Source organism: Microtus oregoni, unplaced genomic scaffold (assembly GCF_018167655.1).
Source record: "Microtus oregoni isolate MIOR12 unplaced genomic scaffold, Mior012 000020F_ref0000438, whole genome shotgun sequence".
NCBI classification, from domain to species: Eukaryota; Metazoa; Chordata; class Mammalia; order Rodentia; family Cricetidae; genus Microtus; species Microtus oregoni.
The window spans coordinates 34,553,722-34,576,992 of record NW_024543079.1 but is presented as its reverse complement, the minus strand read 5'-3'; the positions used below and the strand labels follow the sequence as shown (position 1 = coordinate 34,576,992).

The window sequence follows — 23,271 nt, the reverse complement described above, 5'->3', positions numbered from 1 at the left end:
CTTTACTTCTTGGGACAGTGGGCTTGCTGTGTAAATCGGATTACCTCCAGTCTCTGTCACCTAAGTGCTGGAATTAGAGGCACATGCACCACCTCTGGCGTACTTTCTTCATTTCGATAAATTTACTTTAGTTTGAGAGCCATTTAGACAGCACTGTCCCAACCAGTAGATTGACAATGAGTGTCAAATAATTGAACATACAGTACTGCCATTTTTATTTCTGTTACACAATTGAAACTGGTTTGTTTTCAGAATCTTACAGCAAATATATGTTGTAATTAAATATTCAGATAAAACATGGACGGTTTCTACCCCTCCCACTTGATATCCCTGTCATTTCTGTAGAGTTCTGTGGTAAGTTCCTTATGGAGTGGATTGAACTAGCCTGTAGACTGCCTTGTTCCCATTGCTTAGTGTGTATGTGTACAGTGAGTACCCAGTGAGAGCCTTACTGTTACTTAGCTCAAAATTGTTCTAATTACCTTGAAACAGGAAAGAAGATGGATGGCAACTTGTGTTCTAGAAGAACTGCCCCATGAACTTAGAGATGTGACTTAAATAGTTTCACTGTATTGATCTCCATCTCGGCCTTCTTCTGTGGCAGAATCTGTTCTCATTGACATGACTGCCTTTTCCTTCCAGAGCGGTTATCACCACGTTTTCAGTTGTCTGCCTCTTACTGGCCAGATAAATTCACAAGGGGAGGGCGATTTTATCTCTGGTGCTATTCTGCATGCGTGGAGCATGCCACTGGTGTACAGCTAGTAATCAGCAAGTATCTGCTGAAGCAGGCGTTGGTCTGGTGCTTGTCAGAGTCGCAGTGCTTTCCCTGAGGTCTCAGCTGAAGGAAGTAGTCATGTAAGGGTAGTTAGCTGTCAGACTGCCAGGCTGCTTCTTAGAAGGCGGGGTGATTAGAGGGTTAGGTGTACAACCACTAATGAAATGTAAGATGTGAAATGTTAGTTCCATGGTTTGCATATATTTAGATTAACTAAACACTGTGAGGCTAACTAGGTAGAAAGGAATTTTACAAATACCAACAGGACTGAGTTCTAGCAACAAACAGGGTCCTGCTAAAATCTTTACAAAGGCTGCGAGGTTAAAAAGGAAATATAAAGCTTTTAAAAAATAGTCTTTCTAGTTAGATGGTAGTGGTGCGCACCTTTAATCCCATCACTCAGGAGGTATAGGCAGGCAGATCTCTGTGAGTTTGAGGCCAACATGGTGTACAGGGCAAGTTCCAGGACAGGCTCCAAAACCACACAGAGAAACCTTGTCTTGAAAAAGGAAAAAGGAAAGGAAAAAGAAGAGGAGGGGAGGGGAGGAGAGGAGAGGAAAAAGGAAGGAAGAAGGGTATTTTCCTTCAGCATCTGATGAAATGACCAGAAGAGGTTTACGTATTAAATTTTGTGACTTAATGTTTGTACTCACACAAGCTGAAGAGTTGAGGGTGGTTCTAGTTCATGGTTTTCACTATGGGCTGGGACTGGAGAGATGGCTCAGCAATTAAGAACACTTGTTCTCTCAGGGAGGACCTGGGCTCATTTCCCAGCACCCACACGATGCCTCATAACTATCTGTAACTCCAGTTCCAGGGGATTTGACACCCTCTTAGCTCCTTCGGTGCCAGGCACACTTGTGGTACACTTAATATACATACAGGCAAAATACTCATACACATAAAATAAGAAAAAACAAATAAAAAAAAATCCCTGGGATGAGAACATGCCTGTGATCTCAGCCGTCAGGAAACTGAGGAGGAACCATGATTCTGAGGCTTAATAGATCATCCAGGCTATCTGATGAGACCTTTAAAATCAGCCGACAAGCCGGGCAGTGGTGGCGCACGCCTTTAATCCCAGCACTCGGGAGGCAGAGGCAGGCAGATCTCTGTGAGTTCGAGACCAGCCTGGTAACAAGAGCTAGTTCCAGGACAGGCTCCAAAGCTACAGAGAAACCGTGTCTCAAAAAAACCAACTGACACCAGGGGACAGCAGACTTCAGTCCATAGGTGGAGCCCTGTATTGGGCTTGTAAAGCTAAAACTTTTTAAAATATAGTTATAAAGAATTGTACAGAAAAACCAACCAACCAAACGAACAACGAAAACAACAACAACAACAAAAACAAAAAAAAAAAACAACCATAAGTGTATGTAAACTATGGCCTTCTGAACCTAAGATACTTATGGACCCTTTCAGAAAAAGTTGGCTGCCTCGCTTTATACTTTGTGAAGAAGGAGCCAAGAGAGGGAGTTGCTTGATTTTGTTCCCACCTCATCCCCGCTTGGGAGGAAATGTGCAAAAAACTAAGAATTTCCAGTAACATCGTTGTCAGAGGCATGGACAGGACAGCGGGGCAGCACAGGAAGCGTGATGTACACACAGCCAACCCCGGAGGGAGGTTCACTGTCCTAGTGCTCTGCTGAGCAGCCTCGTGCCTTCCTCATGGATGGGTGAGCCCTCTCAGCAGAGGAAGAGAGGGGGCAGAGTCCAGTCACTCTTGTTTCCCCTTCCTGAGTCGCTTGCAGGGTACCAAAATGTAGTCAACAACCTAGTCTATAAACTAACACACAAGGGGATAGGGTGGATCATAGTTAGAGAAGGAAAAGTACTGGTAGGAACAACAGTATAAACAGGCTTGAGCAGAACAGCCAGTAAACATGAACAGGATAAACAAGGTAACAAAGTTCCCTGTCTGCACAAAACTGAAATCCATGTACAAATGAAAAGTTCCCAAGAAACTTAACGAGAACATGAATTTAATGAAATAAAATGAGACAAAGAGATGAAATAAAATGAGATAAAGATACTAGATTAAGAAATTGCTGGATGGTGGTGACACATGCTTGTAATTCCAGCACTCAAGAAGCAGAGACAGGCAGATCTCTTGAGTTCGAGGCCAGCCTGGTCTACAAAGCAAGTTGCAGGGCAGCTAGGACTATTAACACTGAGAAACCTTGTCTTGAAAAAGCCAAAAACATAAAAATAAAAATTGATAATCAATATAGGAAACTGACCCTGCCAAATGAGAGGATGTAGAGGAAAGGCTTCTACTAGCTTCAGTGAATATGAAGAAAAGAGCAAAGGTCTAAATAACTAGACGTGGGCATCTGTAGAGATGACGGAAAGGAAATGCTGCACAAAGGGAAATCGGTTCCATGAAGTAGGAACCCAGAAGTGGCACTGGATTGAATTGAAGGATGTGAGAGAGCTCTGGTTCTAATGTGCCGTAGGTTCAAGCCCCAGCACCACAAACTAGATGTATAGGTCTTGAAACGTGAACAAGCTAAAAAGCAGTTATTTCTCATATGTGCTTAGCTGGCAAGGATTAGGTGACTGCAGAGTATAAATGAGTCTAACCTTGCGAAAGCCCTCCAGAGAATCCCCCAACTGGTGTGCACAAGTGGGAGAAAGCGCACTACCAGATGTGCTAATGACCCCAGTAACTTGTGCTTCAGGCATCCCTGGTACTCAGAAAACCTTCAGTGGTGGTACTATGTGTTAAGAGTCCCTGCAAGTGTCATCAATCAATACCTCCCTTTACTGAGCCATGTTTGTGCCTTCTGCCTGGAGCTATGTTCTTCCACCTGAATCATGTTGCCTACAGTCCCCCAAAGACTCAGCTGAAGGCATACCTTTACCTTCAGCCCTTTCAGTTCTCCTAGTTTAGCTAGACTGTGCTCCAGAAAGCAGGCACTTAATCTTGCATATCCTAAGTGGTTTGAGAAGTACATTTCTTAGACGTCTGGGTCTTACCTGACTGATTAGGTCTTGATGCATTTTAAGACTTGCGTATCTTCATATATGGAGCCACCACATAGTGTGTTACCTACAGGGAATGGTGAATAAGCACAAGCTTTAGTAATAAGATAAAACAAATGGCAGTTCTCACTAACTCTTGATATTTTAAGTTCTACAAATAAATGGAAATAATCATTGTGCAGTAACCTCTGCCTTACAGATTTAAAACCTGACCAGAGAAAGATGTTTTTGTCTTTTTTCCTACTGTGCTTGTAGGCATTTGTGGAATAGACGAATTTGATAAGATGGGGAATCAACATCAAGCCTTGTTAGAAGCCATGGAACAGCAGAGCATTAGCCTTGCTAAAGCTGGTGTGGTTTGCAGCCTCCCTGCAAGGACTTCCATTATTGCTGCTGCAAATCCAGTTGGAGGACACTACAATAAAGCCAAAACAGTTTCTGAGAATTTGAAGTAAGTCTCTTCAAATGTGTGCTGTGATCACTAGGGAAAAGGTAGCTGGGCATATCAGTGGATAGCTCACACAAGTTACAGGTCTCCAGTAAATGTCCAGAAATGCGCTAAAGTCCGGAAAAAACAGTGAGGTGCCACAGATAGCCTACCAGACAGGCCAAGGTTTTAGATGCAGTTACCTATGTTAAAGGAGTGAGAAAGAATCCTCATGTCCTCCACATGTTGAAAACCACCTTGTATGATTCTGTAATTCTGTTTATTCTAAGTACTCTATGCTTAGGAAATCCTGATCATAGTTAGCAACTCCATAGACGTGTGTGGAATGTGCACTGCAGTGTTAACACCATCAAAAATCAGAAATCATTTAAACTCAGTGAGACCGAATAGTGGGAAGCAGCAGTGAGAAGCTAGTGGCTTTGCACACCCTGATAAAGGATCCCTGTCTGCTTAGCTAAGAAGGCCCTGCTGTGTACTTAAGGGGTGTGCTCTCTTTCAAGAACAAAGTTCACTTTGTACTTCCTCTTTTTTGGTCTTGTTTTTTGTTTGTTTGAGACAGTGTTTGTCTGTGTACACTTGACCTGGAACTTTCTCTAGCTCAGGCTGGCCTTCAATTCACAGAGACCTACCTGCCTCTATCTCCTGAATGCTGGGATTAAAGGTGTGCACCACCACCTCCTGGCTTGTGCTTCCACTTCTAATTCATTTTGTACAGGGTGAATGCAATGTGTGTAAGAGAAAAACATAAAGGTGAGAAGACAGTATCTCAGGGAAAACTAGGCCTTACTAGAGCAGCTTATTTCTCTTTTCTTCTTTCGGAAATTTACTTTTTCTTAAAGATTTATTTGTTTTTATTTTATGTGTATTGGTATTTTGCCTGCATGTCAGAAGAGGGTGTTGGATTCCCCTGGAACCTGAGTGCTGTGGGTACTGAGCCATCTCTCCAACCTCTCCCATTCCCCTTTGTTTTTGAAATGGGGAATCTCACTGTTACTCATTGCTAGTCCTAAATCCATAGGTTTAAGTGACCCTTGCTGTCTTCCTTTGTCTTCCACTATCTTCTCGTCTATAGAAGCTACAGGCGTGTGATGCTGTCCACAGCTAATGTTAAATAAGTTATACATCTGAGCAGGGTGTGGTGGCACACGCCCTTAATCCCAGCACTTGGGAGGCAGAGACAGGTGAATCTTCTGTGAGTTCGAGGCCAACCTGGGCTGCATAGTGAGACCCTGTGTCCAAAAAACATAAATAAATAAATTTAAGATAGATAAGAAATTTTGCCAGGTGGTGGTTGTGGACTCTGTATAAAAAAAAAAAAACCAACCCTATATATACATATATACATACATGAATGCATAAATAAGAAATTTGCCAGGTCGTGGTTGTGCACACCTTTAATCCCAGCACTCTGGTGGCAGAGGCAGGTGGATTTCTGAGGGGCCAGTGTTGTCTACAAAGTGAATTCCAGAACAGCCAGCGTTATATATGGAAACCCTGTTTGAAAAACCAAAAATAAATAAATAATTATAATAATAGATTTAAGAAATTTATACACCTAAAATAGAAATTGTCAGGTTAACAAGATCAAGGTAAAGGTTTATTCCAGAACCAACTCCCGTGTATTCCACACATGCTTCATGGTACCACACACACACATACATCTAAAGAGGAAATTTTTTAAGTAAAAAATAGAACACAATTGCACTTGGAAATTTACAGTGTTTTTTCATTGCTTCCAACAAATCCAATCTTCTGTTAATGGATTTCCCTTAGTAAAATAATGATATTATGTTTTATAAAGTCTGTATAATCCTGGTGAACAAAACCTACATCAGACTTGGTTCTGTTTTTAGCACATTCTTTGGTGGTTTCATCAAACATTTTAAACAGCCTAGATTGGTTTTTCTTGTTATAAATAGGAAAGCTCCTGGTCAGTGGGCTCAGTGTGATGCCTAAAAGAGTGTAGCATCTTTACTCTGTTGTGTTTAGCTGAACACGAGTACTGGAGAGACAGCGTTTGGATGAGATAAGCCATCAAAGCATGGCTGGAAATATGGCTCAGCAGTTAAAGAGCACTTGCTTCTCTTGTAGAAGACCTGGGCTTGGTTCCTAGCATGCACGTACCAGCTCACAACCATCTCTGATTGTAGTGATGAGGCGAGCAGGCCTGCTTTTCGTCCTGCCCAGCTCCTGCACAGCTAGCTTAACACCCGAAACAACAACACACAAATAGTATTCTTTTAAACACTGCCTGGCCCATTATCTCCAGTCTTTTACTGGCTAACTCTCACATCTTGATTAACCCATTTCTATAAATGTGTGTAGCACCATGAGGTGGTGGCTTACCGGGAAGATTCTAGCCTTGTCCATCTTGGGTCGGAGCTTCATTGCATCTGCCTCACTTCCCTTCTTCCTAGCATTCTGTTCTGTCTACTCTGCCCACCTAATTTTCTGTCTTATCAAAGGGCTAAGGCAGTTTCTTTATTAACCAGTGAAAGTAACACATAGACAGATGACCCTCCTCCATCACCTGATTCTAGGTCCAGGGCATCCAACATCCTCTTCTGACTTGCACAGGCACCAGGCACACCGCTGGCTCATAGACACACATGCAGGCAAAAAATGTCAAAAAGAGCTATGAAAGCTCTTATAGATAGGCTTTGTGTCCATGAGCGTGTAGGTCTCAGTGACTTTGCTGTATGAGGAAAGACCACCTCCACAGCTGTCCAGTGTATGTGAGGAGTGGGAACACACAGCTATGAGGAAAGCTTATTTCTTGAACCTGAAGATTGACTGTTCCTTAGAAGTTCTGCATGGAACTAGTAAACAAGTCAACACTTTCTTAGGTTTTACTGCTTCTTTCTTCCCTACCTCCTAGGATGGGGAGTGCCCTACTGTCCAGATTCGATTTGGTCTTTATCTTGTTAGATACACCAAATGAGCAGCATGACTACTTTCTTTCTGAACATGTGATCGCAATAAGAGCTGGGAAGCAGAAAACCATTAGCAGTGCCACAGTAGCTCGGACGCTCAGTCAAGATTCAAACACTTCGGTACTTGAAGTAGTTTCTGAGAAACCATTATCAGAAAGATTAAAGGTATTCCTATTTCTTAATCATTTAGTTTCATTGTGCTTAAATGTGTAAATTCTATGTGTGATGGGGGCTTGGAGTATGTCATAGTGGTATATTATGTGCTTAGCATGAATAGAGCTCTAGATTTAATCCTCAGCATCTACCCCTCCCCCAAAATAAAATCCACCTTCCTCCTCATCCCTAGATATTTACCTGGTATTCTGGAATTTGAGGCAGTGGTTCTCAAACTGGGTCACGACTCTTTTTGGGGGGTTGCATATCAGATATCCTGCATATCACAAATTTACATTACGATTTATAAGAACAAAATAAGTTATGAAGTAGCAACGAAATAATTTTATGGTTGGGTGTCACCACAATCTGAGGAATTAAAGGGTCGCAGCATTAGGAAGGTTGAGAACCACTGATCCAAGGCTGGGATTGGAAGCTGTAACCATAGTGTTTTGTTTATTTGGAGAAGTTTTGGAACTTCCTAATTTACCTAAACAATGTAACTTTTTAAAAAAATATTTATTTATTTATTTATACAATTTTCTGTCTGTGTGTATGCCTGCAGGCAAGAAGAGGGCACCAGACCCCATTACAGATGGCTATGAGCCACCATGTGGTTGCTGGGAATTAAACTCAGGACCTTTGGAAGAGCAGGCAGTGCTCTTAACCTCTGAGCCATCTCTCCAGCCCCCGTAACTTTTTTTTTTTAATTTTTTTATTTTAAAATTCTACTCTAGGTGGCTCCTGGAGAGAAAATAGATCCAATTCCACATCAGCTGTTGAGGAAGTATGTTGGTTATGCACGGCAGTATGTCCACCCAAGGTTATCCATAGAAGCTGCCCAGGCTCTTCAGGACTTCTACCTGGAGCTTCGCAAGCAGAGCCAACGCATGAGCAGCTCACCCATCACCACCCGGCAGCTGGAATCTTTGATCCGTCTCACAGAGGTTTGCATTTCCCTATATTCATGCTTTCTGTGACTTGAGGAAGAGGGAAGGAGCTCAACCTATAAGTTCAGTTACTTAGGATGCTGAGGCAGGAGGATTGCAAATTGAAGGCACGCCTAGACTACAGATTGAGTCCAAGGCCAGACTAGGTTACCTAGTATGTGATATGTCTCAAAAATCAACAAAGAGATGACATAGTTTAGTGGTCTTGAGTGCTTTCTCAGCATGTTCAATCTCCAGTACTGTAAGAGAGGGTGTGTGTGTGTGTGTGTGTGTGTGTGTGTGTGTGTGTGTGTGTGAGAGAGAGAGAGAGAGAGAGAGAGAGAGAGAGAGAATGTATGTGTCTGTGATACTATGATTTCTTTTGATCAGTTTTCTTCACTATTGAACTATTGATTAGATCTTCTGTCTAGGAGACATTAAAAAATTAAAAAAATAAAAAAGGATGAATAAAAGTTTTTTAAAGAAGATTTAGTTACTTTGGTAGCATATTAAAGCTATAGATTTCTTTCTAGGTACCAGTTATGCCAAGCAATGTCAGTTTTTTTAATGACACTGTAGATTGCTGGAGTGTCTGAAAAGTGGTTAGATTACCCAGAATCCTAGGCTTCCAAGTTGAGCATATGGGAACATGGAATATGTCGAGTGTCTTGACTACTTGATTTGATTGTGTGACAGGTTGGTAGGTGTAGGCAGCCTTTCTAAGAGCACTGTTTGTCACATTGCATGGTGCTCTGAGTACTGTTGCAGTTAAAATTAGCTGCAGTGAATGGTAAGGTTCTTTTGATTCTAAAATATGATTGACACCTCTGTTATTTGAGTTTAAATAAACTGTGTTTTCCTGAAAATAAAAGGCAAAGACAAAAACACATTTTCATAACCAAAACTCATAAAATGAACACTCAGAAAAAATATTAGTAGGTAAAAGTAAATTTTGGTTATATTTTAAGCTATTTGTACATTTTTCTAATTTTTTGTTTTTGTTTTTTGAGGCAGGGTTTCTTTGTGTAGCTTTGGTGCCTGTTCTGGAACTCGCCCTGTAGACCAGGCTGGCCTCAAACTCACTGAGATCCGCCTGCCTCTGCCTTCTGAATGCTGGGATTAAAGGCGTGCGCCACCACCGCCCGACTACTTTTCTAATTTTTATCCTTTGAGAATTGCACACATGCATACAGTGTATTTTGAGCACACTCACCACCAGCCCTTCCCATACAGTGAAATGCAGTGAATAATGAAGCTTAGATACGACGCACTAGCACAATCAATGGTTACAGTATTTATCATTTATTTTAAAATAGTTGTTTTCTTTCATAGGCACGAGCAAGGTTAGAATTGAGAGAGGAAGCAACTAAAGAAGATGCTGAAGATATAATTGAAATTATGAAACACAGGTAAGATTAACACTAATTTTACATTTGGGGGCAGTGCATACACATGTGTGGTCATCAGAGGACAACTGGAGCCAGGTTTTGTTCTTCATCCATGTGTGTCCCATGGATTGAACCAATGCTGTCAGACCTGTCAAATGCCTTAACCTGTTCAGTTATCTTGCTGGCCACTTAAATTTTGTATTTTTTACGTTTCTCTTTTTCTTTCTCAACTTTCTCCCCCAATCCTCACTCCCTCCTTCCCTCCCTCCTTTCTCCCTATCTCCTCTTTCTGTCCTTCCTTTTTTCCTTTCTTCCTTTTGGTGTTCTTGACAGGTAATTTCTATTTCTTCAAAGATAAATTGTATAGATTACTGAATTTGCTTCATGTCAGGGTGCTTTGCCAGTTTCTCTCTGACCCTGAACCACAGTTCTGTATAGTTGAAGAGGCTGCTATGGCACGTTATATCAAAGGGACTACAAGGTGGTTCAGTTCAGTAAAAGTTCTTGGCATACAAATTGGATGATTTGATTCCTGGAAACAACATAAATGTGGAAGGAGAGACCCAACTCCACAAAGTTGACTTCCGCTCTTGTGCTGTGGCATGCATACACACAGTGATAGTAGTGTTCTGTCAGTGCTGATGTAGTGCATGTTGGCGGGCACTGCTGTCCTCAGATCTGATGATATTAAAGGCTGCATAGATCCCCTTCCTCTGACTCATGCCATAAACTGAGATCAGATCTGTTGTGAATAGCCAATAACTAGGCGGGGGGAAGGGGTATAGACAGGATTTCTAGTGAGAGAGAGGAAGAGGAGAAGTGTAAGCAGGAAGATTCCACCAGAGAGACGCCAGGGTCACAATGAAGTGGTAGGACATATGGTACAAAGTAGAGGTAGCTGAGCCATGGAGAACATAGATTAATAAAGCACATTAGTTTAAGTTATAAGAGCTAGTGGAACAAGCCTAAGCTAATGGCCAAGCCTTCATAATTAATAAGTTTCTGAGTTGCTATTTGTGAGCTTGCGACCTGATGAGAAAGTACTACTGCGCAGATGAGAAGTCACAGAGATGTTGTTGGGGTCTGGCTCTTGTGCTGTCCTTGTGGTTGTTCAGGAGTGTGGCATTGATGAATGACTGCTCTCCCCCCTTTCCCAGGAGGGAGGCTTCACCTTGCTTTGCTGTGCTCATGATGGCTCTGGCCTTACCTGTGCCTTCTTCCCACAGGTACATAAGCAGACTTACGTAGAAGGGCACCTGTCGTCCACTAGAGCTTGAGCAGTAACTGTGCTTGTTCCCCGCTTTTATAACCAGTCTGCGGAAGCACAGCCTTCTCTTTCATTCACTGTGTCAGCAACAAGGGGAGAGAATAGTTCGACCAGTGCTTAGGATTGCCTAGCATTCTCAGAGATTGAGACCGGCTAACACATCAAGTTCAGATCTGTTAAACTAACATGCTTTCTTAGTGTATGAGAGAAAGGACCTTATCATGTTTACCAGTGTCTTTCCAGGGCCCACAGTCATGGCTAGCATGTGTTATTAAACATACTTCGTTAATTCATCAATTAAAGTACTCTTTAAAAAATTTGCCCTTTTTAGTTCCTATCTCTTCTGTGTTATTGAAACCACCATTAACATGTTATTCTGTGAAATTATACTTTTAATTTCTGGGAAGCAGAAACCTGAATAAGAAAAATATGAACCATGACATAGTTCATCTGAGTTAGCATAATATATACTTGGACATTTTTTGAAAAGTAAATGTTTTTACTTAATAAACAGCTTATATGAGTATTCTTACACAATTGGAAATATTCTAGAAGTAGTATTGCCTACTGAGACTAGGTTGCTGTGAGCTTTTCCGATTCAGGGGAGTATGTCAAATATTTTATGTATCTTTTTTTCAAATGGAAGCAAGAGAGCACGGATCAAAATCCCAGGTGTCACTCATTAGTAATGCTAACATTCGGAAAGTCATTTGTCTTTCTGCCAAAACTGTCCTTGTCTGTAAAAGGAGTAAGGATAATTACCAAAGCACAAGGTGACTAGGAGGATGCCTGTGGTAAACAAGAAGAATTGCCATGTCAGTACTCAGAGCATCTCCAACAATAGAGGAACGTCAGCTTGTTATGTGAGTCAGGTGGGTTAAGCCTGAAGGTCGTGAATAACGTGCCCTGTTCTGTCATGTGCTCCTGTCTTCTTGAGTGATACACATTTCTGTGTGTACAGTTTCTTCTCTAGTGGAGGAACAGACCATGACCTTTGAAGGTCATTCCTAAGGACTCCTTAAGAAGGAACAGTGAGGGGCTGGAGAGATGGCTCAGCGGTTAAGAGCATTGCCTGCTCTTCCAAAGGTCTTGAGTTCAATTCCCAGCAACCACATGGTGGCTCACAACCATCTGAAATGAGGTCTGGTGCCCTCTTCTGGCCTTCAGGCATACACACAGACAGAATATTGTATACATAATAAATAAATAAATATTAAAAAAAAAAAGAATCTTTAAAAAAAAAAAAAAAGAAGAAGGAACAGTGATTAGATTTGTTTACCACCCGGAGCCCACTTCCTAACAGGTGACCAATACATATTTGATAATTCCTGAGTAAAAACCTTCACTTGTTAAACTGGCAATGAGTTTTATGTGTCCCATTGTACAGATGGACTCAGCAGTAGAGCTGGATTACATCGTGGTTAATTCCGTCTGTAATGGGTGTTTACAGACTCCAGCCAAAACTCTCTGTCAGATGTATTTCCCTTTTTTGGTGATACTGTAAAAATCAAACAGAAGAGAAATGGGACTAGTGTCTGTCATCACTGCAAGTCAGCATGAACTTAAGCTTATTCCTAGAGAATTTATTTTTAAGCTTTTTTTTTTTATGGGTATGTGGAGGCAGACTTTCCAGCTGCTTCCCAAATAATCACAGAAACTTATTGTTAATTATAATGAATGTTTGGCCGACAGCTCAGGCTTGTTACTAACTAGTTTTTATAACTTAACCCATATTTCTTATCTACACTCTGCCACATGATGGCCTTTTTTCAACACAACAGTTTCACCTTGTTTCTCCCTATGTCTCCTTGCAACTCCTGAGACTTCTCTTTCTTTTTTCTGCTCTTTTGTTGTCTACAAGTCCCTCCTAGCCTCTACCTGTCTAGCCACTGGCCAGTCTGCTCTTTTATTAACCAGAGGGAGCAATGCATATGTACAGCGTGCAAGGATTGCTCCACAGCAGGTGTGGGTGTTTTGCCGGCACACATCTTGGCACTATGTGCACAGTGCCTTCCAAAGCCAGAAGTGAGAATGGAATCTCATGGAATATCAGGTGCTTGTGAGCTGCTGTGTAGGTGCTCTTAAACCAGGGCCCTCTACAAGAGCAGCCTGTGATCTTACCCATTTCTCCAGCCCACTCTAGAGTAGTTTGAAACATCTTTTCTTTGCAGATGCTGTGGAAGTTAATAACACATGTTTACCTGGGAAAGCCAAAAATGCTATGGTCAGAAATTTTAGTTTTATTAATCAGAAAGACTGTTTTTGTTATTTGTAATATTGTTTTTCAACTCTACACTTTTGCATTTCATGTTTGCAAATTTGTTTTGGTGTTTTGAGATAGGATCTCCTTCCTTAGCCCTACCTGACCTGGTACTTGTTATGTTGAGGCTGTCTTTAAACTCAAGGAAGTTCTATGCCTTAGCTCCTGAGCACTGGGATTGTAGGCATGTACTGTCACTCCTGGCTGAAATGCTTTCTTTATAGCCGTGATTGTGTTCAAAATATGTTTCTGTCAATGTATATCAAACTGAATTCAAAGTAACTAAGTCTCACAGCCATTCCCAAACTTCTATTATGACTTGGAAGCCCAGTCCAAAAATGTCTGTAGCCATGCCATGTGAGATAATTCTTTTTTCTCCATCTTTAAGCATGCTAGGAACTTACTCAGATGAATTTGGGAACCTGGATTTTGAGCGATCCCAGCACGGCTCTGGAATGAGCAACAGGTCAACAGCAAAAAGATTTATTTCTGCTCTTAACAGCATTGCTGAAAGAACTTACAATAATATATTTCAATATCATCAACTTCGTCAGATTGCCAAAGAACTAAACATTCAGGTACCTGAATACTTAACAGATCGTTTTTGTAATAATTACAGAGGGTCCTCATTACTAGAGGTCTACATTAGTTATAAACTGATTGGCCCATTAGCTCAGGCTTCTTATTAACTCTTATAACTTATATTAGCCCATTATTTTTATCTGTGTTAGCCATGTGGCTCAGTACCTTATTAGGCAGGGAAGTCACATCTTGCTTCTTCGGTGGCTGGGCCAGGACTTTGGAAAGGACTTCCTTCTTCCCAGAATTCTCCTGTTCTCATTGACCTGCCTCTGCTTCCTGTCTGGTTGTCCTACTTATACTTCCTACCTGGCTACTGGCCAGTCAGCGTTTATTTAAAATATAATTGACAGAATACAGACCATTGTCCCACATCACTAGTCTAAGTTGGGTTTTTGGTTAAGACAAAGTATTCTTTGCTTTTTTGGAGTGCTATAGAAAGCATATACTATTTTATTTGCCTAGGATACTTGTTGGGAGTCTGTCTAGAGACTGATGTGAAAATCATGTTTGGCGTGTTCCTAAATGGGCTGACTCTGGATGTTTGCTTCTAGGTTGCTGTTTTTGAAAACTTCATTGGATCACTGAATGACCAGGGTTACCTCTTAAAAAAAGGTCCAAAGATTTACCAACTTCAAACTATGTGACAAACTTACCAAGTCAGGGCCACCTGTAGTTTATTATACCTTAAAATCATCTTAATTACAAAAACTGAAAATAAAAGGTCTGAAAAATGGCATATAACTCATAATGAAAAAATGTTAGTTATGGTCAGCTGAGAAGTGGTGAGATTGTACATTAGTAATCCATAATTTATCCAGAAGGCTAAAAGTAAAATGTTTATATTATTTTATCTAAATAACATGAACATTATTTATACTTTTTCTTGTCATTTTTTATTAGTGCTTCATAGTCTTGTATATCAGGTGTCTCTCAGGCATCCAGGTAATATATAAACAAATGAGTATGTATTTTTGTGAAACTTTATTTATATTAAACTTTGAATTTCATAAAATGTTTATGTCAAAAAAACTCTTCATTTGTTTCTAACCCTTATGGTTATGGTTATTGTGGGTCTGACTTGGCTTTTCATTTGGAAGTAGTAGAAATCCTTTGACTTAAGCAAAAATCCTTTCTGGAAAATAATTGTTTACAAAATTGTATGAAGACTGATAAAAGAAATGTAAACCTAGCTTGTAAGCTCACCCACCTTTGTGCCTCACGGATGCCATTCCTATACCAGGAAATGCCTCTGTGGAAGGTGGCAGCAGCAGGGAACATCTTCATTCAGCCTCTTTCTGTTGCAAGTTCAGAAGAAAAAGCACAACAAGAAACATTGGTTTGAAAAGATGGACTAACGAGGGAGTTTTCTGAGGTCTGCTTCAAGGAGGCAGAGCCCATAAAGTCAAAATTGATGATAATAGATTGTGAGAAGCCTCAAGTGAAACTGGACCTCTAGCTAAGACACCCTTCATATCTGTAACCATCAAACACTTCCACATATAAGCACTCAGGCATTGTGAGCCACTGGTTGGAGATATACTAAACTTCCAGGAAACTGGATGAATGAAAAATTGAAGAAACAAAATGAAGGGGGATTTTTCTGTCCTGCTAGCCAGTTCCCAAATAAATGACAAGGAGACTTCTTCTTAATGATGAAAGCTCAGCCGGTAGCTTAGTCTTGTTTCTAACTAGCTCTTATAACTTAACCCGTTTCTATTCATTTACTTTCTGCCTTGTGGCCTTATTAACTCATCTCTATAGTACCCATCCTACCTTGTAGTGAGGAGGCGAGCAGGCCTGCTTTTCGTCCTGCCCGGCTCCCGCACAGCTAGCTTTACACCCAAAATAACAACACACAAATTGTATTCATTTAAACACTGTCTGGCCCATTAGTTCTAACCTCTTAACGGCTAATTCTTACATCTTGATTAACCCATTTCTATTAATGTGTGTAGCACCATGAAGTGTTGGCTTACCGGGAAAGATTCAGCATGTCTGACCTGGCGGCTGGCTCCATGGCATCTGCCTCACTGCCTTCTTCCTCCCAGCATTCTCTTTTGTCTTCCCCGCTTACTTATGTTCTGACCTATCAGGCCAAGCAGTTTTCGTTATTAATTAACCAGTGAGACTAACACATAGACAGATGATCCTCCTCTACCATTTCCCCTTTTTCTCTTTAAACAAAAAAGGCTTTAACTTTAACATAGTAAAATTACATATAACAACAGTTATCAAGCAAGAATTACAATTACAATATTTATATCTATTTTATCTTTTACCTTAACAAAGGAAAACTATAACTACCTATCTATTCTTCATCTCCATCAAAGACTCCAGAAGGATATAATATTACCTAAGTAAACAAGAAGTAAGCAACTTCCAAAACTCTAGAAATGACAGAGACAACTCGCCTGTACAATCACCCAAAGTTCCTCTGTACCATTGGGGCATCCATCTTCAGCCTTCAGGCCCATAGTATCCAGCAGACTTTGCCTTGAAGAAGGAAATTTCAAAGATAGTTCAGTTACTATCTGCTGTGTCCTGCAGAATGTCTCGCAGACGCTTTCATGAATCAGGAACTCCGAAAGACCATTTCACCTTTAGGCAAGTTCAGCAGTCCTCTCTCTGCGGGTTCTCTGTGTCCAGTTTATGCAACAGTCCAGGCAAGAGCAGTTTCTTGCCCAAATGGCTATCAAACTCCATAAGGAGCCTCTTCGATGCCCATCTTCCTCTTGAAGTAGATTGGTGCTGCCAGAAGCAGACATGTCTCATTGTCCTGAAAAGCCCTACGTTATTAAAACATTTAAAATGCCATATTCTGTAGTCTTTGAAAGATATGAAGAATGCCTATCTAACTGAAATATATTTCTACATATCTAGAAAATTTAACATGACTACAAGCTTTACTATCATAGATGATTATCCATTAACAACCTATATTTCCTAATTATATAATACATTTTAAATGAACTACACAATCACAATACCTTAATCAAGATCAGAAGTACTTATACATATAACAAAATTGACCTTAAAATCCATACCAATGCAAATTATTCATATCTATATCATATCCCCCTTTAAATGTAGAAGAACATTTATAAACAATATTTGGGAATATGAGTACAGTTATTTCTCTCCAAACTGCTTCGTGCTGAATGGGGGCGCTGCTAATCAGATCTTTCATGATATAACCTGTGTGCTAGATTCATCTCAGTCAGCAGCTGAGTGAAGTAATTTTTTAAAGGTTTTCACAGCAACCTTTCAGAAGGGCGTGGTCCTTCATACCATATTGGGATAGAAGCAATCCACAGGGTTTCATCCTCTGTGAAAACAAAAGAAGACCTTTTCCAAAGCATCATAACCTTAGATCCAAATTTTGAAGTCAAGGTATTTTCAAAATATCTATCTTGGATTAGTCCAGCAGCATTTATAAACAGATGTCTTTTAAAGTATTTGTTGTTCCTTCCTCAGCATTCAAACAATTCAAAAAGAGCATAATAGCATATAGTATCAAGATTCTCTGTGTATTTTCCATCTTTGTGCAGCTTTGTTTTAACCTTTATTTCTTTTATTTTTACTTTTACTTTTTGAGACAGGTTCTCTGTATTACTTTGTTCTGGAATAACTCTGTGGACCAGGCTGTCCTTGAACTCACAGAGATCCACCTGTCTCTGTCTTCCCAAGTGCTGGGATCAAAGGTGTATGTAACCACACCTTGAACTCACAGAGATCAGTCTGTCTCTGCCTCCCAGGCATTGGGATTAAAGGCGTGTGCTATCACACCTTGAAGTCACAGAAGTCAATCTACCTCTGCCCCTTGAAATCATAGAGGTCAATCTACCTCTGCCTCCCAGGTATTGAGATTAAAGGTGTGTACCACCACACCCAACTACTCTTTTTCTTTTTTACTTTTAAGAGCTTTAACCTTTAGCCTGCATATATTTTTAACACACTGTAAGCTATTTAGAGGTTTTCTTTGTCTTTGAATCTCTCTTTATTGTATATCTCTCTTTTTCTAACTACATGAGTCTAAGGAGAGGATTAAAGCCATGGCTTTGATGTCTAGATCGAGCCCATTCTTTAGGTTTCCAGCCTCATGGTGGAGGTAATGGCTGTAGCCATTTTTATTGCCACAAATCTATGGCATTTCAAGGTCCCTGCCAGCAAGCAAGCTGCAGCATTCTGCTCACAGACCACACTCAGTTGGACTGCCTGCCTGAAAGAGTCAGAGTTTGCCCTGGCAGGACGGCCCAGAAAGCCGGCATTTTAAAACAACTCAGCTTTTTTTCTGCTACGGATGAAAACCAAAAAGCAAGCATTCAGCTTTTCATCAACACCATTTAAGAGTTTCATGGCAGGACCTCTTAAAAGAGCTGCAGGGTTTTGCAGCTAAAGCTGAGTCGGGAAGCCTCTCTTAGATAGAGCACTTGCCTGCCTCTAGCAAGCAGAGCAGACCCAAGAAATTGCTGCTACCAAGAAAATATGCTTTATTCTTTCCCAAGCTTTCTCAGGCTTTCTGTGGATGCAGTTATCCACCTCTGGGCGCTATTTGTAGTGAGCTGCGGGCAGGCCGGCTTTTCATCCAGCCCGGCTCCCACACAGCTAGCTTTACACCCAAAATAACAACAAGAAATTGTATTCATTTAAACTCTGTCTGGCCCATTAGTTCTAACCTCTTAACGGCTAATTCTCACATCTTGATTAACCCATTTCTATTAATGTGTGTAGCACCACGAAGTGTTGGCTTACCGGGAAAGATTCAGCATGTCTGACCTGGCGGCTGGCTCCATGGCGTCTGCCTCACTGCCTTCTTCCTCCCAGCATTCCCTTCTGTCTTCCCCACCTACCTATGTTCTGACCTATCAGGCCAAGCAGTTTTCGTTATTAATTAACCAATGAGAATAACACATAGACAGATGACCCTCCATCACTGCCTGTTCTGCATCTCCTTGAGACTCTGCCTTCTTCCCAGCATTCTCTCTACCCTGAAATTCCTGCCTAGCTATTGGCTGTTCAACTTTTTATTAAACCAATCTCAGTTACATATCTTCACACAGTGTAAAGGAATATTCCACATTTTACACTTTTTGTCTAAAAAGGAAAGGTTTTAACTCTAACATAATAAAACTATAAACAATAAGTATCAGGTAAGAATTATATTTACAATGTCCAGTCCATTTGTGGTTGGCATATTTGGAGAAAATACTCCATTATTAATTCTATCTTGAAAGTCCAAAGCTCTGTATCTAATTTATCTTTTATCATAACTAAGGAAAACTGTAACTATAATTGCCTAGTCTTGAACTCCATCAAAGACCATAGACATAATGTTACTTGAGTAAACAGGAAGTGTAGAGCAAACAACTTCTAAAACTATAGAAATGTCAGGAACAGTTGAGTACCTGAACAGTCACACAAGGACCCTCTGCAATGCAAGGGCATCCATTTTAGCCTATAGAGCTAGAATATCTGACAGACTTCTGTGAAGGAGGAAATTTGAAGGACTATCCTACTGTGTCTTGGCAGGTGCTTTCCTTTGTGTCCATTTTGGACAGTATACTGTCAGCAATTGAGGCAAGGGCAGTTTCTTGACCAAATGGTTAGCTTTTACCACAAAGAAAGCAAAGTTCATATAGAGGTTCTTTGCCCATCTTTTTTTTTCTTTTTTTTTAAAGTAGATTGGTGCTGTCAGGAGCAGTCATGAAGAGCCTTGTTATTATAACATTTTAAATGCCATATTCTGTAGGTCTTCGAAGTTTTTGAGGATCACCTATCTAAAATATATCTCTGTGTGGTCTTGAAAACATATCTAACATGACTATAAGTTTGATTATTATAGATGAGTAACTATTAACCTATATTATTTTAAATAGCTTTTAAGTCTAAAACTTTACATTTTATAATGAGCTGCATAGGTATAATACCTTAAACAAGAAACAATATACAGCATAATAAAACAACCTTAAATTTGTATCAATATACAAAATTTTATACCAATGTAAAATATTTGAGACAAGTAGTTGTTCAAAAATAGACTCGGCATCTACCATTTTATTCCATTATTTTTATATTATATCCCCACTTTTTCCTTTTAGAAATAGATCCTTGAATCTAATAAAATTTTTGTTTAGCTTTCTCCCTGACCGTAACCGGTAACAATTTGTAACCAATACCCCTAAACAATGACAAACATCCATAACCCACCAAATGATCAATAATCATTCACCTCATCTCGTGGTATGTGGGTATTGTGTTTTCTAGACTGCTTCATGTTGTCTGGGGGTGCTGGCGTGTTTTGGGGACCCAGAGATAATTAGGATAATGGTCAAGTCCTGGCTAGAATAGTCTGTGAGACTGGTCCATTTCAAACAGCCGTGGAGCTATTCTGGCTGCAGAACTCTGAGGAAACTGCAACAGAGGCACTCTGAGAGCCTGGATCACCTGCCACTCACTTTCATTGGTGTCTGGTCCTTGCTGGTTCCCCCCCCCCCCCCTTTTTTTTCGGTTTTTCGAGACAGGGTTTCTCTGTAGCTTTGGTGCCTGTCCTGGAACTAGCTCTTGTAGACCAAGCTGGCCTCGAACTCCCAGAGATCCACCTGCCTCTGCCTTCCGAGTGCTGGGATTAAAGGCGTGCGCCACCACCACCCAGCTTTTGTTCCATGTTTGAGCAGGTAAATATGCCACCTATCTTGTAGTTTTATTTCTTTATGTCTGTAGCCAGGATTTCCAGGTCTCCCTGATCAAATCTGATCTCTATCAACCTTGAAGGAATCCACAGCCTTTTGTTTTCTGTGGAGACAAAAGCATAACCTCTTTTGTAACATTTTTTAACTACCATTTTGAAGTTAAGGTATTTGTAAAATATGTAGGTTGATTTAAAATTAGTAGATTTTATAATTCAGTGTCTCTCAGCAGCTGTTACTTGCTCATCAGCAACAATCAGAAAGTCTGAAGTCAACATACCACCATCCAGACCCAGTCTCCCTGTGCGTTTTCTTTTCTGTTACTCATAAACAATTTACTCTTTTTCTATGACTGTCTACACCCATCTTCTTTTCTTTCTTAAGTCTAGGCACATTTTTAAACACACTATACCCTGTTTAGAGTTTTTCCCCCAGTCTAGATTTGTCTTTTTTGCATATCTGTGACCTTTTCTGTCAGCGTGAACAAAATCTTAAACCACTGTGCAACTTAACTCATGGTATGTGGCAGTTCAGGCCCTCAGGCAGTGGCTGGAAGACACATCTGTGTAGCATGGCCCTTAGGAGAGAATGGGACTAGGAGGCCACATTTGTCTCCACTTTTGTGTGTTTTAAAGAGGGAAGTCTGGGAATTGTGTTATCTTTTATTAATATCAAAATCCATGCACAGTGATTCCACGACAGAATGAGGGATCCAGGCTGTGTCACCAGCCACTCTGCTGTTCCCACCGGGGAGCCAGCTCACTGTTGCTGCTCTACAACTCCGTTCCCAAAAGGCAGTGGGGAAGCTCCAAGCTGTGACTTGCTGTCAACTCATCCACCATCCAAGAGAGATTGTGACTGTTTGCCCCTGGTTCTTTTTTTTTTTTAAATATTTATTTATTTGTTATGTATACAATATTCTGTCTGTGTGTATGTCTGCAGGCCAGAAGAGGGCACCAGACCTCATTACAGGTGGTTGTGAGCCACCATGTGGTTGCCAGGAATTGAACTCAGGACCTTTGGAAGAGCAGGCAATGCTCTTAACCACTGAGCCATCTCTCCAGCCCCCTACCCCTGGTTCTTATTGGGTCACGTATCCTAGAGACGACCACACCATTGGGCTGGGCTGCTCCAATACAGTTGACTATCAGACTGAATTCTCACAACAGTATTTGGAACCTTTTTAAAAGCTTTCTCAGGTCTTATGTGAAAATACACTCCACCCCCCCACATTGGATGCCACACGTAGGAGATTTTTCTGTCCCACCAGCCAGCTCCCAAATAAATAAGAAGACTTGTTAATTATGAAAGCTTGGCAAATAGTTTAGTCTTGTTTCTAACTAGCTTTTATAACTTAAGTCAACCAGACTAACAGCTAAAAGTGGGGTGGCTGTGGTACACACCTTTAGTCCCAGCACTTAGGAGGCAGAGGCAGGTGAGGTATTTTGAGTTTGAAGCCAGCCTGGTCTATATAGCGAGCTCCAAGACAGCCAAAGCTACACAAAGAAACTCTGTCTCGAAAACCCAAATAAATAAATAAACAAATAGCTAAAGTGGTTTACATCTTCCAGCCAGGCAGCTTTTGTAACTCCAAAGAAACCAGCAGGTACCTGCCAGCCCAAACCCCACCGGTTTCATCTCTTGCTGGCTGCCACCCTCCACCATCTCACTACAAAGGCTCTGGTCTCTGCTTCTTCCCTCTGCCTACTTCTCACCAGAATTATCCCAAGTTTTTGAGAAACAGAGGAACCATTCCAGTAGTAGTTTAAAAATAGTCTTAACATTGTTAAAATAACATTCTTAGATTTTCTTTTAATGTATAATGTGGATTTTTTTTCCTATTTAACATGTTTGGAATTTTAAAGATTTTCTTAATTTTTAACGTTTTTCCTGAATATATGTCTGTGGCATCTGTGTGTCTGGTTCCATGGAAGGCAGAAGAGGGAATCAGATCTCCTGGAACTAGAGTTAAGTTGAGAGCCACCATGTGGGTGCTAAGATCTAACCTGGGTCTTCTGAAGAGCTGCCAGTGCTCTCAACCACGGAGCCATTTTTCTAGTCCCTAGCTTTTGCTCTTACTAGCAGTGTTCCAATAGGTGCACAAGAAATTAAAGATAGCGGGGCATGGTAGTAGATGCCTTTAATCCTGGCCCTTGGGAGACAGAGTCAGGCATATCTTTGAGTGGAAGCCCAACCTGGTCTACAAAGCAAGTCCAGGCCAGTCAGGGCCACAGGAGGAGATCTGGTCTCCAGAAACAAAACAAAGTTAAAAATGATCTTGATAAAATGCTCCTTAAATCTATAATCGTCTAGTTTAATTCAAGCTTTAAGAACAACCTTAAGATGATTGTATGCTTTCAGACTGGACTGAAGGAGGATAGTGGAAAGACTGCAAAACCGTTGATTGCCATTTGACAGGAACTCGGTGCCCTTACTGGTACTGCCCTTGCCTGGGAGGCCCTGGGTTCAAGTCCAACACTGAAACAAAAGGTAGAAATATGTTTGTAAGGTTAGGAAGCCAATGTACCAGTAAGGTGTAACTTGTAACAACAGGTTCATTGTTAGAACTAACTAACTCTCTCTCTTTCTCTCTGAGACAGGGTGTCTCTGTAGCTTTGGGGGCCTGTCCTGGAACTAGCTCTTGTAGAGATCTTGAACTCAGAGATTTGCTTGCCTCCTGAGTGCTGTGATTAAAGGCATGTGTCACCACCGTCCTATTTTGGATTTTGTAAGAATAAACTTTTGGGGCTAGAGAGATGGCTCAGTAGTTAATAGCACTGATTGCTCTTCCAAAGGACCCAGGCACGATTTCCAGCACCCACACAGCCTTCTGTAACTCCAGTTCCAGAGGATCTGACACCT

The 23,271-nt window shown here is 40.9% G+C and overlaps 1 protein-coding gene across 3 annotated transcripts in view; it reads left to right on the top strand.

Moving 5' to 3' along the window:
- Positions 1-14,729, top strand: part of Mcm8 (minichromosome maintenance 8 homologous recombination repair factor) — a 33,723-nt gene extending 18,994 nt beyond the window's left edge. For all 3 annotated transcript variants that reach the window (XM_041670502.1, XM_041670499.1, XM_041670501.1), the window contains exons 14-19: positions 4,019-4,214; positions 7,090-7,309; positions 8,035-8,244; positions 9,559-9,635; positions 13,530-13,719; positions 14,275-14,729. In XM_041670502.1, the coding sequence (XP_041526436.1) occupies positions 4,019-4,214; positions 7,090-7,309; positions 8,035-8,244; positions 9,559-9,635; positions 13,530-13,719; positions 14,275-14,367 (986 nt within the window). In that variant the 3' untranslated portion in view covers positions 14,368-14,729. The remainder of the gene's footprint in view (positions 1-4,018; positions 4,215-7,089; positions 7,310-8,034; positions 8,245-9,558; positions 9,636-13,529; positions 13,720-14,274) is intronic.
- The last annotated feature ends 8,542 nt before the right edge of the window (positions 14,730-23,271 follow it).